The sequence below is a fragment of the Antechinus flavipes genome, chromosome 4 (assembly GCF_016432865.1).
Source record: "Antechinus flavipes isolate AdamAnt ecotype Samford, QLD, Australia chromosome 4, AdamAnt_v2, whole genome shotgun sequence".
Lineage (NCBI taxonomy): Eukaryota > Metazoa > Chordata > Mammalia > Dasyuromorphia > Dasyuridae > Antechinus > Antechinus flavipes.
This window is the reverse complement of record NC_067401.1, coordinates 170,648,188-170,665,448: the sequence shown is the minus strand read 5'-3', so window position 1 is coordinate 170,665,448 and position 17,261 is coordinate 170,648,188. Positions and strand designations below refer to the sequence as shown.

The window sequence follows — 17,261 nt, the reverse complement described above, 5'->3', positions numbered from 1 at the left end:
AGTCATCCCAAGTATGCTCAAAGATAAAAATGGAAGCATTATTCCAAAAAAAGAAAAGTTGAAAATATTTGCAAAAAAACTTTTTAAGCGAACTGTTTTCTTTATCAAACCTGGCGGAGTCAACACTTGTGGACTTGAACACTACAATGTTAAAGAAAGAAAATAAAAATATAGAGGCCACAAAATGACTCTAAAGAGAATAAAGATGGAAAAAGCAGCCTTCTTAAATGTATGTTTAGAGGAGATCTGTGATGGAGATGATACAATTATGACAGAATTGAAAGATCTGTATAAAAAGTATGTGTAACACAGGAATATATCATATCAGACCTTATTAATATTGGAGGGAAAAAGCCTAGAGAACATCAATCTCTATACCCCTATTTGCCTCTTTTCCATATATATATACAAAATCTTTGTGAGTTGTGTATATACAATCTAGGACTTCCTTGATAAGGGTATTGGTAGGGAGAAAGCAAATATTCACGGGCAATATTTAAAAGTGAACCACATCTTCTCCATTTCACAATTAACTAAAAGGTGTAGAGAATATAAGATTCCATTGTACTTTTTGTTTGACTATGAACAAGCATTTGAGTCAGCATAACAAAACACCACTTTACAGGCACACAGATAGGAAGTCTGAGGCTGAATTTGAACTCAGACCTAATATTCTATCTCCTGAGTCACTAGCTGCCTCCAGTGACTCTCAGAGTCATACTGAAATCATTTCTTGGAAAATAATATATTAGAAATAAATGAGCTTTATCATCAAATGAGGCACAAAGCAAGATTTGGAAGTTCTCCCAAGATTTTCATATCACTCCCCTTCACACTTCTGTGGTTCTCTTATTCCATCCAGGATAAAAAGCTTTACAACTTGTCCTTTTCTGATGTAAATTGTGTCCCCTTTAACCTTTGCAGGGGACTGAAACTATGTCTTCTTTAATCTATGGGGGAAAGGGTGATTCAGAGTCTCAAGCTCTCCCCTGGGAAAAGCATATCTTTCCCAGATAACACTCTTAAGTGGCCTCATTCAATTGGAGATCTTGTCCAGGGATGTTGAGAGCCACAATCTCTAAGCTGATTGGCAAAGCCCAGCACTGAGATCAAATGTGCACAGCACTCATGCAGGAACAACATTTCCTTCTATGATTCTCATTAGTAGACTACTATTTTCTATATTATTTATAATTGGCTTGATTACAGAACTAAACATTATCTAAAAAAATCTGGTGATTGGGGCAAATTAACTAGAAATGATTCCACATGCATATTCTGTCCTAATAAAACTAATCTCTCACTGAGACAAATGATAAAGGAGAGAATACCATGGAGAGCATTGTCACTACGGGAGAGAATCCATAGGTCCAGAAAATAATGGTGTTTACTAACTTAGACTCAGAAAAGATCAGTATGTCTAGGAATCAATAGATAGTTAAAGTATAACTAGGAATTGCCGTAAATGCCTATGTACATGACTCCAAGTAAGGGAAATGGAGGAATCAAATAATCCATACAATTGACAAAGAAGACATAAGGAAGCTAATAAAATCACTGACATTTAACCTTGTATAACATTTACCTTTTCATTATTAGCTTTGCATAATGTAATCAATAATTAAAATTTAACCATAAAAAACTTACTCAAATATTAAATGTCAAATGTAGTAACATATAAAGGTTAATAAGTCAGACAACATGTCTGAAGACTGTTGACCTAAAGAAAAGTATATGATCATGATATAGTATAAAAATAAAGCCTGAAGGAGCCTGAGAGAGGTTGGAACATCACTTCCATCAGTTCCTCACTCAAACTACCCCATGACTCCTGTCTTCCTTTGACACCTACCCTATTCCTCCTGCTCAGTTCCCTGGACCCCTGCAGAGACTGACCCCTGCACAGGGGCATAATCACCACCTTCTATTGAATTGGAGGTTAGTTACTGGGAGCAGTTGCTCCCAGCTTGGGGCCTGGGAAAACCCAAAAAAAGAAAACTAAATAAAGGCAACTCTGAACCTCAAATCTTCACAGAAGTGCTAACAGGATCATGCCCACTGCTAAAGATATTTTCTTCTCAGTATAATCCACCTTTGCTATATTCCTTGCCCTCCAAAAAGTCTGTCTTCCTAGCAAGCTGGCTTCTTAGGACAAATAAACCCATCCTTTGCCACAAACCTCATGCCTGTATTCATTGGGGTTTGCAAATTCTTTCACAAAGCCTTCCATCGGCCTAGGGGATCCCATTGCTGTTAGGGAATTTCTTTCTCTCTATTTTCACACCTCATCATTTGCACCTGATCTTTTCCTCTATCCTACTCCTGATGTGGGAAAGATTCCTTTCTAGATTCCCATCCCCTCCTAGTTAATAATGTAAATTACCCTTTAACTCACAAATCTTGGTCCTTTTGAATTCCAATAGAAGATCCAGATCCCTCCCAGCCCCACCTGCATCTGAGCCAATTTTGGGGCTACACTCAAAAGCCCCTCGAGCTAAATCTCCCATTATAAAAGGGAGACACTGGGACTCCCTTTTGGCAGAGATTCCAAGCATGCTAGCCATGTGAGGACCCTCTGTCCACTGGACCCTCTGTCCGGTGCTCTCCTTATCTCTACCTTCATCTATCTCCTTACTTCCAAACCCAATTTTAAGCTTCTTTTATCAATCTAGCTCTAGGACCAATAAATGTTTTTACTGGGGATCTCGCTGCTACTAGACCTCATTTAACCCGTATCCTTGCACTGAATCCAAGGGAGTTGCAGGGGATCTTTGCTTGACTCCCTGTGTCCCAAACCTGTCACTAGACTTCAACTAAACCCTAATCTCATTTAGGTACCCCAAATCTAGATCAACACTCCAAACACTCTAAAATTCTACTATCCCAACCAGTTTGCTTGAATTGAATACAACAGGCCATCTCTCATCTCTGTGCTCATGACATGTCCCACAAACCAGAATGCTCCATTTGGGGCATTGTTTTCATCATTTAAGAGAAAAAAACATATATTTGCAAAAATACCACTTACTTCATTATACCAGCCAACAATGAGCTCCAGGTTACCCACAAACTTTCGAAAAGTTTCATTCTGAGAGAAAAGAGTCTCTGCACTCCCTGGAATCTCTTTTTGTTCCTGAAAGTTCAAGTACTTAACCTCTCTCAGAACAGCCACTAACTGAAAGATAAAAAAAAAAAAAAAAAAAAAAAATCAGAGAAAAAGGCTACAATTAATTCTGGAAAGATGGTAAGTAAGATTTTTCTAAGGTCAGCTTCTCCTACTTTCCCCTGTCCCCCCAAAAATAATGTATTATTTTTGTATTTAAGTAAGAAGTCCTCAAATTCAGTAAACTCAAAACAAAAAGAAAGAAAGAAAACAAAAAAAAAAGGAAAAAAATACAGGAATGAGATAAATGAAAGGATCTATTATCACTTTTACTGAAAAAAGTTACTAAATAACAACTCATCAATTTGCTATTTTGGGTGTTCCTGCCTATGTTGGGGGTGAGATACCTTAATAGCAGAATTTGCAGTCCCAATCTCCAAATCCAGGTTTTGGCAAAAAATGGATTTATTTTCAATGAACAGCTCTCTTGATGAACTGCTTCCTGATTAGGAAGTTAGTGAGAGTCTTGATTTTTATTTAGCTTTTTATGGCTTGGGGCTAGGGAGCAATTGAGGGGCTAATTTTCAACTCAATAAGAATGGTGATTGTTTCCCAAACCAAAATGAATCCTAGATCAATTGGAGGTGGGAGTTTCCCATGGGAACCAGATAGCTTTTTACAGAGCCAGGAGGAGTTGAGATTCAGGGTTTTTCTAATCCAGGTTCCTCCATACCCCCAAAGATCAGGGGGTGTTACACAGTTCTATTACACCTACTCCACTCTCCCCCTCACTCTCATAAATCTTGTGCTGGCCTAGGGCAGCTAGCCCTTGTACACTTGTGGCTACCACAATCTTAGGGACTCACTTAGCTTTTAGAGTTAATGGCTTTTTAGTTTCCAAATAAAGTTGACTGTTCATAGGTCAGATTTGCCTATAACCATAGCCCCTGTGTTGGTCCTGACTCACTGGGAATCACTGGGACTTTAGCTACTTCTCTTTTGGGGCTAACCCTCCTGAGCATTAGCTCATGGGGATTACCACATGTAGAAAAAGAAACTGCTCCCCCTCCCAATATGTTGAGCTAAAACCCATGAATCAGCTTAGTTCCACTGACAAGAAGTGAAAGAGGCAGCTGCAGAGGACTCTGGAAAACTATAAAGCCAGGACAAGAAATTAGAAAAGAATGGAGACCAGAAATGTACTGCTTATTAAAATTAAGTAACATGGAGAGCAGACCACAGGCAGCCAGGGTGAGAAAAGGAATTGAAAATAGAACCAACTTCTCGAACCCCTTCCCTATTCCTTTGAGCCTGTAGAAGCCATCTCCATCATTATTGCCCTTTCAAATCTGACCGGAGTGAGGGGCAGGGTGAACCCTGAAACTGTCCTCCTTGACTTTTGGGATGAACTCTGAAACTCTCCTCTGACAGGGATCCAGCCTTTGGGGCAGTTAAGTGGTTTCATTAAGATTAGCCCAGGACCATTCCCTACTTAGCTCAAACTTAAGTGGTTTCATTCAGCTGGAGATCTGGACCTGATATAACCTAAGTGTTCTCATTCAACTGGAAATTTAGGCCTGAGGGCAGTGTCAACATTGACAAGATTTCTTATAAAAAGAATTTTAAACTCATATCTTTGCAGAAGTCTGAAGTAGCAGGCTGCTTTGCACAGATTTCTGAGCATTGTCCATAATAAACCCCTGGGCGAGTTGAGGTTAGGGTTGCTTGGTTTAAACGGCCTGGAATGGCGTCCGCTTTTAGACCTAATGAGGGTACTGCCCATGCATGAATTACATCTTCTGATGAAATTAATACTCGAATTGGAAGTTCTATGGGAAGAACTACTCGATTATCAACTTCTAGAAGTCGAAATTGTCCGGGGGTCAAATCCTGGGTAGGAATTATATATGAATCGAATGAGAGGTCTTCATAGTCAGTGTATTCATAGCTTCAATATCATTGATGGCCTATGGCTTTAACTGTAAGGTAAGGGTTGAAGATCTCATCCATTATATAAAGGATGCGTAATGAAGGTAATGCAATTAGGACAAGGACTTGGCACAGCTGTCTACCAGGACTCTTGCCTTCTGTGAAGAGACCTTCTTATCAGACCTTGTTATTTCTCTGACAGCACTTTGTAAGAAGTCTGTCTTTCTAGCAAAGGTTTCTCAACCAGCAATAAACTTCCATTTTGCCTTCTCAGGTTCGTGAATTCTTTTCACATTGGACCTGGGTCGACCAGAGGGGATTCCCACAGCTCTCTGTACTACCACTAACTGCATCAAATCTAAACATATATTCTGTGATGAGGTGACTAGGTAGAGTACTGGATGGAATACTTCAATCTAGATCCTATGTTCTTTTATTATTATTATTATTATTATATTATTATTATTATTATTATAGCTTTTTATTTTCAAAATATACACATGGATAATTTTATACATTCATCTCTATAAAATGTGTTCTAATTTTTTTCCTCTCTTGCCCCCACACCTTCCCCAAGTTGACAAGTGTAGATTCTATGTTCTTATTATGTCAGAGCACAGAACCTAGGTTCCAAGATCTCAAATTAGATCTATTATTACTATTCTTTCTTCATCACCTTTTCTGCTGCCTCCTCCAAACATTGTAAGCTATCTTTCAGTATTTTGAACATGTCTCATCTGCTCTTTTGGAGACTTCCTGTTTATTGTCAATTTGAAGCTGTTTTCACTACTGTGATATTTTATAGCCCATAATTCTAAACTCATGCTCCAATTACTTTGTGCAGAGATATTTGTTTTCAGGATTTTACGTATAATCATAAAATAATTACTCCCAGATATAACAAAAATCTTATTTCTCCCATATTGCATTTTTATATTCATCGCCCCAGCAAGCCCAGCCCAGCAAGATGGCTACCAACCGCTTTGCTGAAGTTCACTTGGATAAGGCCTGTAGTTAGATCTCTCAAAATCAAGGGCTGTCCTAAGTTAAAGTGGCAGTCTTCATCCACTCGCTCTATCCACTGCTTATAAATAGACTGCCGGTAGCTTTGAAGTAAAGCCATCATCTCCTCATATTTTTGATAGATCACCTTAGCCTCTGCATTGGACATGACCCTATATTAAGAATTTCAGGTAAGCAGAAAAACAGCATAGGATTTTATATGATGCATCCAAAACAAACAAACAAACAAAAAAGCTAGAGAATCCCTTTGACCTATATGAACCATGATTGCTTTCAGGATGTTGTCATCTATCATTCTGCTTTCATTTCATTCAGGAATTGATTATTCAGATTGTGGATCATTCAGGGCCCTTATTTCCCCAGGGGTCTTGTTGCAGCCACAGAATCTCTAGAGTTAGAAGGGAGTTCAAAGATCAACTAACCCAACTAGTGCTTTAACAGAGTTCTGTCTTTTCTCATTTCTCTATGTGCTAATAAGTGGCTAAAAGAGACAGAGAGAGGATAGAGGTGTTCAAATTTGTCTCACAGAATTATAAATTTAGAATTGAAAGGGACTTTTAAAGATAACTAAGTCCCATGTAACTGTTGAACAATGACTGTAGAAAATTGAAGTTAAAAGAAAGGAAATGTCATGCCTAAGGTAACAAAAGTATTAAGTTTTAGAGCTAGGATTTAAGCCTAGGACTTCTTAATACAGATCCAGATTTCGTTCTTTAGCACCAAGGTGCTAAACCACTGGTAGATAAAGGTCTGATACAAGATGAAACTGAAAAATTTGGCTGAAGTTAAGGTTTGAGGATTAATTTGCTGATATTAATGCTCTATACTGCCCCCATACCCCACAACTAAGGCCTTGGTGTCCCTTCTAGCCAAGAAGTCATGACTTACGGATGGTCAATATATTTGAAGTGCTTCTTTGGTGCCTGAAGCCTTTCCTGGAGCTCCAGGCTCCACTTTAGTTGTCCAGCAATGGGAGGCATGTTTATATTTATTGGTGGAACACCACCTCCTTCTTTCGTAGCCAATATCTGGGCATCATATAAAATTTTGCCATTATCCAATTCAGCATCAAACATATGCAATAAGACTGTATACTTAGGAACTACTTCCATCAATATTAAAGGCCGTTCGACAAGTGCCCCAAACATGTATAATAACTGAAAGATAAAGAGGTGATATTGCGACTTTACCAAAAAATTTTGATTCCCTATTCAGGTAGCACTATTTTTAGTTCTGCAACTATTGAAGAAAATCCCATGTTTCATAAGATATTGTTTGGTCCTTTTAAAAAAATATTAACTTTACTTTTTATGATGTGTGTAATGAGTGAATAAAATCCTCCCTCCTATATACCTTCATACATTTTCTTTTCTCTAATAGAATTACAGGTTTTACAAATAAAGAGAACCTTGGAGATGACTCTAATTCCCTCATCTACTAGATGATGGAACTGACCAAGATGCAAATCAGCTATCCTCCTAAAATCTAGAGTCTAGAGAAAAAAAAAAAGTAGAGCCATAGATGTAGAGCTGGAAGGGACCTTAGTGTTTTATAGATGAAGAAACTGAGACTCAAAGAGAAATTAGTTTTTTCAAGGTTGTACTGGCTAGTAAGTAGCAAAGCTGAGAGTCGGATCCTCTGACCCTAAATCCAGGGTTTTTCTCTACCATACCATGCTGTATTAACTAAAGAAATCAGTCTTAGACAAAGAAAAATATGAGAAAAAAGTTTTAAGGAGCAACATTATAAGCAGCACATTAGTAGTCTAGGACTATTAGTGCTAAGTTTCATTAAATTGTATCATTTTCAAGATGCTAGGAAATATGGAAAAGCCAACAAAAATCTATGTATTGTGTAGAATATATGTGTTGGGGTGGGGGAAGGTTCATCAGGAAAAATCTTCATTTGATTTTTTCCCCATCCCAACTGATGAAATCACAGGAGATAAGGGGTATCCGCTAATAAGGTGTTAATGTCTCAAAAGTACAAAGAACTTATATCTTGTTGACTCTTTTGCAAGATGTGAAAAAGTGCTCCATCAAAACTGATGAGTTAAGAAGACAACTAATCATTGTCTAACTAAGAAACAGCAATAACTTTGATGGCCTTTTGAAAAAAAATTGGGGGGCGGGGGAGAAGGGCTGGGGCAATTGGGGTTGAGTGACTTGCCCAGGGTCACACAGCTAGTAAGTGTCAAGTGTTTAAGGACAGATTTGAACTCAGATCCTCTTGACTCCAAGACCAGTGTTATCTTCATTGCATCACCATGGCCCTTTAAAAATTGAGAAACATCTTTTAAGATGAAGAGTTGATGCAGAAAATAGCTCTGGAATATGTGGCCTCTGGCAGCAGAGCAAAGAACTACAAATCACTCTTTCCCCTTTCTATCAACCATGATGTCTCATCAGGAATCTCTTACTAGAGGAACTTCTCTCTAGTGGTATGTCAAGCAGAGATTCTATGTCCAAGGGTTGCAGTGTGAAAACACCATGGAAACAAAAAGGACATTGTGTCTGACAGTATCAGAACTATGAGTTGACTAGGACTCAGGTGTTCCCTACATATATATCTCTCTATTAGTGAATTCAAGTAGAGTGCATATGCCCATTCTTCCCCCTGATGGTATGAATATTTGTAGGAGATTTCATTTCGGGTTTCTGGGAGAAATGTTTTGCTATAATTGTTCTTATGATTTCATCTAGGTAAATTTTTGCTTTTTTGCTAATTATATCTACTCTAGCAAAGCACACTGCTCATGAACTAAAGCTTTAGGAGTATGGGCCCACAAAGTACTCTGAAATTGGAAGTTAGTTGCACCCATAGAGCCCCAAACTACAAATATAAATCAAAATTTGATTTGCATTTATATGAAAAGGTTGCTGCTAACATTTTTTGAAAATGATAACTATATCCTAAAAGCATTGCAAGTAGCTTCTACTTTAGGTAAATACTATTAATTTCCTTACTTTCTCCCTCCTTGAGGTTCATTCTTCTAGATCTCTTCTAGAAGGAGGAAATATTGTGTGTATATTTTTAAATGTAGTTTCTAAATTTTTGCTCTTTATTAATGTTGCACTTGCTTAGCATTAAGGAATATCAATGCATTTATTAACATTAATTTTTAAATGAAAGGCCATATATTCTACATAATATTCTGCACCAATGGATGGAGTATCAATATCAATTAGATTCTGGAATATATAATTTTTTTCCATAATAGAGCCACGTGAGGCAGGCAACAAAATTTGCTAAAGTGCCTTTGTGAGTAGAATTCAAAATCAAATACTTCAAGCAAAACAAATTCTCATATTGTCCATGTCCAGAATTGTATGTTTCATTCTGCATATTAGTCCATCACCTCTTTGAAGAGGGGACCTTGAAACTCTAAAAATCCTTGAAGGAGAAAATTTCCTTCAACTCTATCTTAGTGAGGGACCCCGCCCTGAGGGACAAACGGCTTCATTCTGTTATCTAGATGGGGTCAGTTCAGTCCTGAAACTCATTGAATTCTATTCAAATTCCAGCTCAAGCTGAAACCCAGAGATGAGCCAACTTGGAACTCCACCTTCAGCTAAAACTCACATTATAAAAGAGCCAAACTAAAACCCTCTCTTTGCAGAGGTTCCAAACATGCCAGCTATGCTATGCTTGGGATGCCAAGGAGCCTCTGTCCACTGGAATATTCTTTTCCAGTGCTACCCTCTTTTTACCTTCACCCATTTCCCTAACCAGACTTTATGTCTCTCTATCAGGATTTCTAATTTTACTTCCAATTCCCATAATAAACCCTTTTATCAATCTAGGTTTTTGGGTCTGTAAATTCTTTTACAGAGAACCTCTGTGCTGCCAGAAGGGAGTCCCCAAAACTCTCTATCCTTGTGCTGAATCCCAAGGGGTTGCAGGGGTGCCAAACCTCTCCATTTGGTTCCCTGAACCCCAAACCTGCCACTAGACCTTATTTAACTCCCTGACCACCAGAAAAACCTAACCTGATTTTGGTTCCCTAAATCTAGACCTTATGATCTTAAGAGGTAATAGCATTTTCATCATCCATTCTGTGGAATTACATTGATTAGATCCTTAGCTTATTTATTATTTTCATTAGGTTTGTCTAGTTCTAAAAAAAGTGTACATTGAGGCTCCTCATCATTATCGCTGTCTTTTCTTTTGCTTCTTCTTTTACTTCCCTTCCCTCTGTCCCCACAGACTAGCATATAACTTTACCCGAAGGTGCTCTACCCAAGGGAATGTAAATTTTGATCACGGAAACCTCACAAGCTATCTTGGTACCATCTATAGGCAACCCCACTTGGTCACTGTTTGAGCTCTGGTTGGCTCAGAGTAAATATAAACAGCCAATTGTTTGTTTTGGCCAGAAACCCTGAGGGTCTTCGCCCTCCCAGAATGAAACACACATATACATAAAATACATATGGATATACACAGAGATAGATGCATACAAATAGATAGGTAGATAGATAGATAGATAGATGATACACATATATGCATACATATATTAGACTAGGTAAAAAAGATCATTCTCTGCCTCATTTCTTATCTAAACCTCAATCACTAATTGGGTGTGGCCCAAGTCAAACTGAGGCTTGTTAAAGACTTGAAGCTTAAAAAGGCTGAGGTCATTCACTACATCTAGGGCCATCTCCAGTCAACCCTGATCTGTATCTTCCTACTGGATCTAGAAGGCTCTGGAGGGGAAAGCCAGACCAGTGACCTTGCCCAGCTCTCCCTCACTTAAATCGAATTCACTTGCATATCATACATAGGATCTCCTTTCTGATGCCATGGACCTCTTGGAGAACAAAGGGCAGGGGAGGATTCTGGGAAGATGGCAGACTAAGTTGGTAAATTTCAAGCTCTCCCTATTTCTCCAAGACATTGGTCTTGGAGTCAAGAGGATCTGAGTTCAAATCTGTCCTCAAACACTTGACACTTACTAGCTGTGTGGTTCCTTCTTGCCCAGGATCAAGTCACTCAACCCCAATTGCCCCAGCTCTTCTCCCTCCCCCCCCCCAATTTTTTTTCAAAAGGCCATCAAAGTTATTGCTGTTTCTTAGTTAGACAATGATTAGTTAGTTGTCTTCTTAACTCATCAGTTTTGATGGAGCACTTTTTCACATCTTGCAAAAGAGTCAACAAGATATAAGTTCTTTATACTTTTGAGACATTAACACCTTATTATCCGATACCCCTTATCTCCTGGATTTCATCAGTTGGGATGAGGAAAAAAACAAATTTGCACCTCAGGGCAAACACAGACAGTGATAAATCATGAAGACTTGGGTAGGACAGGGGTCCACCAGATACAACTGGAGAAGATCAGAAGAAAGATCTGGTCTGGAATTAACCTGTGTGAAGTGCAAACACCTTTGGGCTAGGCCCCAGAAACATCAATTAGGGAGCCTGACGGGGTGTAACTGGAGGCTCAACAGGAACCACAGAAACTTTCACTTCCCAGACAGCTTGAGGAGTTGGGGTTGAATCTGGGAAGACTAAGGGAACCTTTGCTGATTGGGAATGCCAGGCCCAGCTGTGCTATTGACATGCAACCCTGTGTGAGAAGGAACCAGCACATGGTGAGTGCCGAGGCAATAGGGCAAGGACACAGCTGGCTGCTGGCACTTGATGGAGGGAGATCTCTTGGTTTGGAGTTCCTGGTTAGAGGAGAAAGCTGTGAGAAGCTCCCAGAAATCAGAAACACCATCCCTTCCCCTAAGGATTAGAGGTGCTTACACTAATACTACTTAATTTTTTTTTTTTTAATGTGCAAAGAAGAAAGAACCCCACCATAAAAACATACTATGGGAAGAAGGAAAACGGATTCATCTTCAGAGGAGGACATTGAAGTAAAAAAAGCTTCCACCCCAAAGAAATATGAAATAGGTCCCTACCTAGAAAATTTATAGAACTCAAAAAACAATTTAGAAGAGAGATGCTGAAGATTGACTACAAAAATAAAATAAAATAAAATAAAAACCATCCAAGAAAAACAAGATTATGAAAAAAAAATTAACCAACTAGAAAAGTCTCAAGATCCAGAATCACAAAGACAAAAATAACTATTTGAAAATTAGATTTGGGCAAGGGGAAGCTAGTGAAGATATGAGAGACTAAGAAATAACAAAACATTATAAAAAAATGAAAAAAATAGAACAGAATGTGAAACATCTTATAAGAAAAACAACAGATCTGGAGAACAGATCAAGATAAGAAAATATAAGAATAATTGGACTGCCTGAAAGTTGTGACAAAAAAAAAAAAAAAAAAAAAGGACCTTGATACAATAATGCAAGAAATAATCCAAGAAAATTGTCCTTAAGTTCCTTAAGAACATGAGGGGAAATAGAAATGGAAAAAATTCACCTATCACCACCTCAACAAGATATTTTATGGAAAACACATAGGAATATTATAGCCAAATTTCAAAACCCTGAGATCAAAGAGAACGTTTTCCAAGAAATAATAAAAAATAATTCAAATATGCTAGAACTACAAGTAGAATTATACAGCAGTCACAATAAAAGACCACAGATCCTAGAATCATATCTACCAACAATCAAAAGAACTAGGCCTGTGGCCAAAAAATATATCCAGCAAAATTATAATATTGAACAAGCAAAATTGGACATTCAATTGCAGATTTCCAGGACTTTGTATCAACCAAACCCAATTTAACAGAAAATTTAACATATAAGAGTCAATATCAAAGAGCAATTTCAAAGAACTCAACATGGATAAATTGTTTGGGTTTTTTCTTCCATGGAAAATTTATAGCATATGATTAAGAATGACAGTAACAATACAACAGTTCAAAAGAAAGATTGGGGCAGAATTAAGGTGAAATAGTAATTATGCCATACACATAAAGTGCAGAAGAAGAATAGACACAGAGGCATTAAAGGAGGGAAAGGACTCATCAGATCCAAAAACCTACTTACATTGGGGATGGGTTAAATAGGCAAGACTATATATATATATACACACACACCATGGTATAGAATGCACCCTCCAAAATCTGTAAAGGAATAAGGGGGAGGGGTGAGTAGACAGGGAAATAAAAGGGAAAGGGAAGAAGACAAGGGAGGAATCCATGGGCTGAGGGGGGAGATTAAGTAACAGAAAGGCAAGTTAGGAGCAGAATTAAAGCAAAGAATCAGCAGGGATAGGAAAGATATACATGTATCTATGTATATGGGTATGTATGTGTTATGTATATATCTACATATATATACATAAATATATCCTTTCTTAACTATAGCTTGCTTGGAGGTGGGGAGTATGAAAGGGGAAAAAAAGAATAAAGTAAAAAAGGTACTCAGCAGAAAACAAAAGAACAATTTACAAGGAAGTAAAGAAAAGATGAACACTCATGAATATGATTTCTTCTATTAATATATAGATATATAGAGAGATGTGTGTGTATATATATATACACATACACACATATATACATGATTTCTTGAAGTGGTATATGTTGTTATATATTTTAAATCTTCCCTGATGTTCTGCTGGCCACATGACAATGCAATGCAGTGATCAATAATTCCATAGATGATGAAGAATGCCTCTTAAGAGGTAATGAACTAATGTGCAGAGTGAAATATACAGTTCTGGATATGAACAATATGGGAACTTGTTTTGATTGGCCATACTTATTTGTTACAAATGTGCTTTTTCCCCCGGAAAAGAGAAGAGATAAGAGGGTGGGGAGAGAGAGGTAAATGATGGGTAATTGAGGGAAATGGGAAAGAAGAAAAACAATGTTTTAGTGGGAAGAAATTCATTTCTCCAGAGAAACCCATCTATCTACATAAATGACTTAACTAAATTCAGTTGTTTCATAAACTTAATAAAAAAAAATGTATATATATTTGTAATTACAAAATACCTACAAAGAATTAGGGAGAAAAAGAAAAAGCTGCACTCAGAGACTTGGGATTTTCATTTATTCTAGTAACAAAGTTATGTAATTTATTTGAAAAATTTTGCAAAAACATTAAATAAACATATTGAATTAAAGGAAGATGGTACAGTCTAAACACCATGAATTACTTGTTTAGAGACATATTTTTAAAAAACAAACCATCAGACAATAAATTATCGGTTCAAAATATCAAAAGTATAGTAATCTGCAAGAGAAACAGAAACAAGAGGAAAGGGAGAAACTAGATCTAACAAGACATATGAAACATTATTTGGAAGGTTAAAAAATTTAAATCAGCACAGCAAAAAGAAAGTGAAATATTAAACATTAATTCAATCTTTACATTGTATTAACAAGTAAACTGGAATAACTTGCACACCAATCAGAAACTGAGAACATTAATCAAAGAAATATTTGATTTAGCACAGTATAGCTGGGAAGACAATAAAGATATGTAACATATAGATTTTTTTCTTGGAGAAAACCATACTAAGTATAAGCAAGAAATAAAAAATTGTAAAGTGCTGTTGAATATGTAGCAAGCATTAACTGAGACACCAAATTGGTTTCTAATTCTTCAACAAATATCTATTAGGATTTTTGTAGCTAATGAGTCACAAGAAAAGCATGCCAGGTTGTAGAAATGACTATGAATTCTACATTTGAAAATACATTGAAAACATAAATGTTCTTGTGAATTTAATAGATAATGATCTGATGAATATAGTAATTAGAAAATTAGATTTGAACATTTAATTTATAGATTTTGGTGAGAAGCCTACATTTTGTAAATTAGTACATTTTATTTACATTTTATAAGTTTATACATTTGGATATGAGTTTGTCCAAATAAATTGCTCAGTTGTCTGAGTCCTGTTCTTCCCTTCTGACAATATGGAAAGATAGTATTTTTGTAGAAATTTATTAAGAGTTAATTAATCATCAAAATAATTCTGAGATTTTATCCTCACCCAGCAAAGATGACTGAAGTCAAGAAATAGTCAATGTTGGAAGAACCAAAATGATTACAGAACTGATAAAACTTGAAAAGACTAGCAAAACTTATTATGTGAAAGGTTGTACTTCCATATGCATTCCAGCAAATACAACTTGCTTTTAAAAAAGCAAGTCAAGTTCTGCATAAGAAGATAGCTAGAAATCTGTGGGCACGCAGAGAATGGTAATTATAGGAAGGAGAGAGAAAAGCAGAAGTTATAAGCAGCCTGAAGCCTACAAGTTCTGAGTTGGATGCATTGAGGGAGCCTATACACTAACTCTGAAACTCATTAAAGGAAATGTTGGCCTGTATCCCAAAGAGATCATTAAAAAGGGAGAAAGACCTACATATGTGAAAATATTTATAGCAGCCCTTTTTGTGGTACCCATCATCTGGGGAATGGCTGCACGAGTTATGGTATATGAATGTAATGGAATACTATTGTGCAATAAGAAATGATGAGCAGGCAGAATTCAGAAAAACTTGGAAAGACTGGTATGAACTGATGCAAAGTGAAGTGCCCAGAACCAGGAAAACATTGTGCACAGTATCAGCAACATTCTGGGATGGTCGACTAAGAGTAACTTAGCTCTTCTCAGCAACACAATGATCCACGACAAGTATAGATGACTTGCAAAAGAAAATACTATCTACATCCAGATAAAGAAGTGATGGATTCAATGCATACTGAAGGATACGCTTTTTCATGTAGTTTTTTCCTTTCAATCTGTTTCTTCTTTCACAACTGTGACTAATAGGAAAATATGTTTTATATAATAGCACATGTATAAAGTATGTCAGATTGCCATTTTAGGAAGAAGGGAGGGGAGGAAGAAAGGGAGAAAAAATTGGAATTCAAAATCTTATAAAAATGAATATTTTAAAATAGTCTTGACTACATGTGATTTGGATGGAATAAAATACTTTTCAAAAATATATAAATAAATAAAAATAAAGGAAATGTTATCCCTCACCCCCAAAGAACTTCATTTGTCTCAGTAAATCCATATTATCCCAAAATGTGCATTATTATTATTATGTTTTGAATTCTATCAATAAAAAGTTGGTAGATAATATTCTTAGTTTTTTGCCTTTGGGCCTACAATGCTAAAATATTTCTATTTGACCCTTTGCAGAAAGAGTTTGCCAACTTATAGAATAGATGATCTATAAGGATCCTTCCACCTCTAAATTATGCTTCTATGTTTTGTAGTGTTACAAATATACAAAGCAGCATAATATTTTAATTTACAGCAGCTTTTCTACTATATAACTCCCTGTCCCAAACCCCCATTTAAACAATAGTAGAATTAAACTCTTGATTTAAAATGTATGGCTGTTTCTTTAGTAGGCAGAATGCAAAAAAACTGTCATCTTTTTCTCATAATATTTCAGAAGGATAAGTGATTTAGTCTGCTAATTAATAATTAAGTAGATGAACTATGGAAAAGAGAGAAAATGATGAGCTAGATAGGCTGGTAGACTTGGAATCAGAAAAATCTGGGTTTAAATTTCATCTGTCACTAATTGTATGACTCTAGACATGTCATTTAACTTCTTGTCCTCGGGCAATGAAATTTCCATACTGAAAATTCCTTGGGAAAGTTATTGCAATCTCCCTGGGATTTCAGTTTCCCCATTTTGAAAATGAAGGAATTAGACTATAGAAGAATGAGCTCACTTTTCAAGCATACTTTAAGATTTACAAAAAGTGCTTCCCCTACAACAGCCCATCTGAGGTAAGGAGTGGAAATTAAGATCCTATTAGGATGTTCTCTACAATTTATCCTTTCCAGCTATGACATTCTGATTCCCCTAGTTCTATAATTATTCAATATTATAATTCTGAGACCCCCAAGAAATTGTACCTTAACACAAGATTCAATGGAATTACAATCTTGGAATCCTTGACAAAATATAGTTGCCAGTCTTCTATCCAAATCTTCAATCTTGTTCACAAAATCAGCATAATCCTCATCAAAACTCTATTGATTAAAAAAAATAAGCAAAAGGAAGCAATCAACTTACAAACTGATAATTGCTAGATACAGAATCTCATTTAAAGCAGACACATAAGTTAGATTTGGAGAATGTGTGTCTAAATTAGATGTGTTGGTTGTCATGGTAACAACCCATTATGAAGGCCTGATCTGGCATCATTAAGTAAGGGATAGGAAATTTTCTTGTCCCTACATCTTTGGGGCATGTTTTATGAAAATCATTTTTTGTGAGTAAAACCAAACCTAAAGTCTTGAGGTACTTAAAAT

The 17,261-nt window shown here is 36.6% G+C and overlaps 1 protein-coding gene across 1 annotated transcript in view; it reads right to left on the bottom strand.

Annotated features, from left to right (window-relative positions):
- The window catches only part of DNAH17 (dynein axonemal heavy chain 17), a 299,993-nt gene that overhangs the window by 263,497 nt on the left and 19,235 nt on the right, over nt 1-17,261 (bottom strand). The window contains exons 10-13 of the mRNA XM_051995475.1: nt 16,863-16,979; nt 6,944-7,212; nt 6,012-6,207; nt 3,029-3,175 (exon numbers count right to left, since the gene is read on the bottom strand). Coding sequence (XP_051851435.1) covers nt 3,029-3,175; nt 6,012-6,207; nt 6,944-7,212; nt 16,863-16,979 — 729 coding nt within the window. The remainder of the gene's footprint in view (nt 1-3,028; nt 3,176-6,011; nt 6,208-6,943; nt 7,213-16,862; nt 16,980-17,261) is intronic.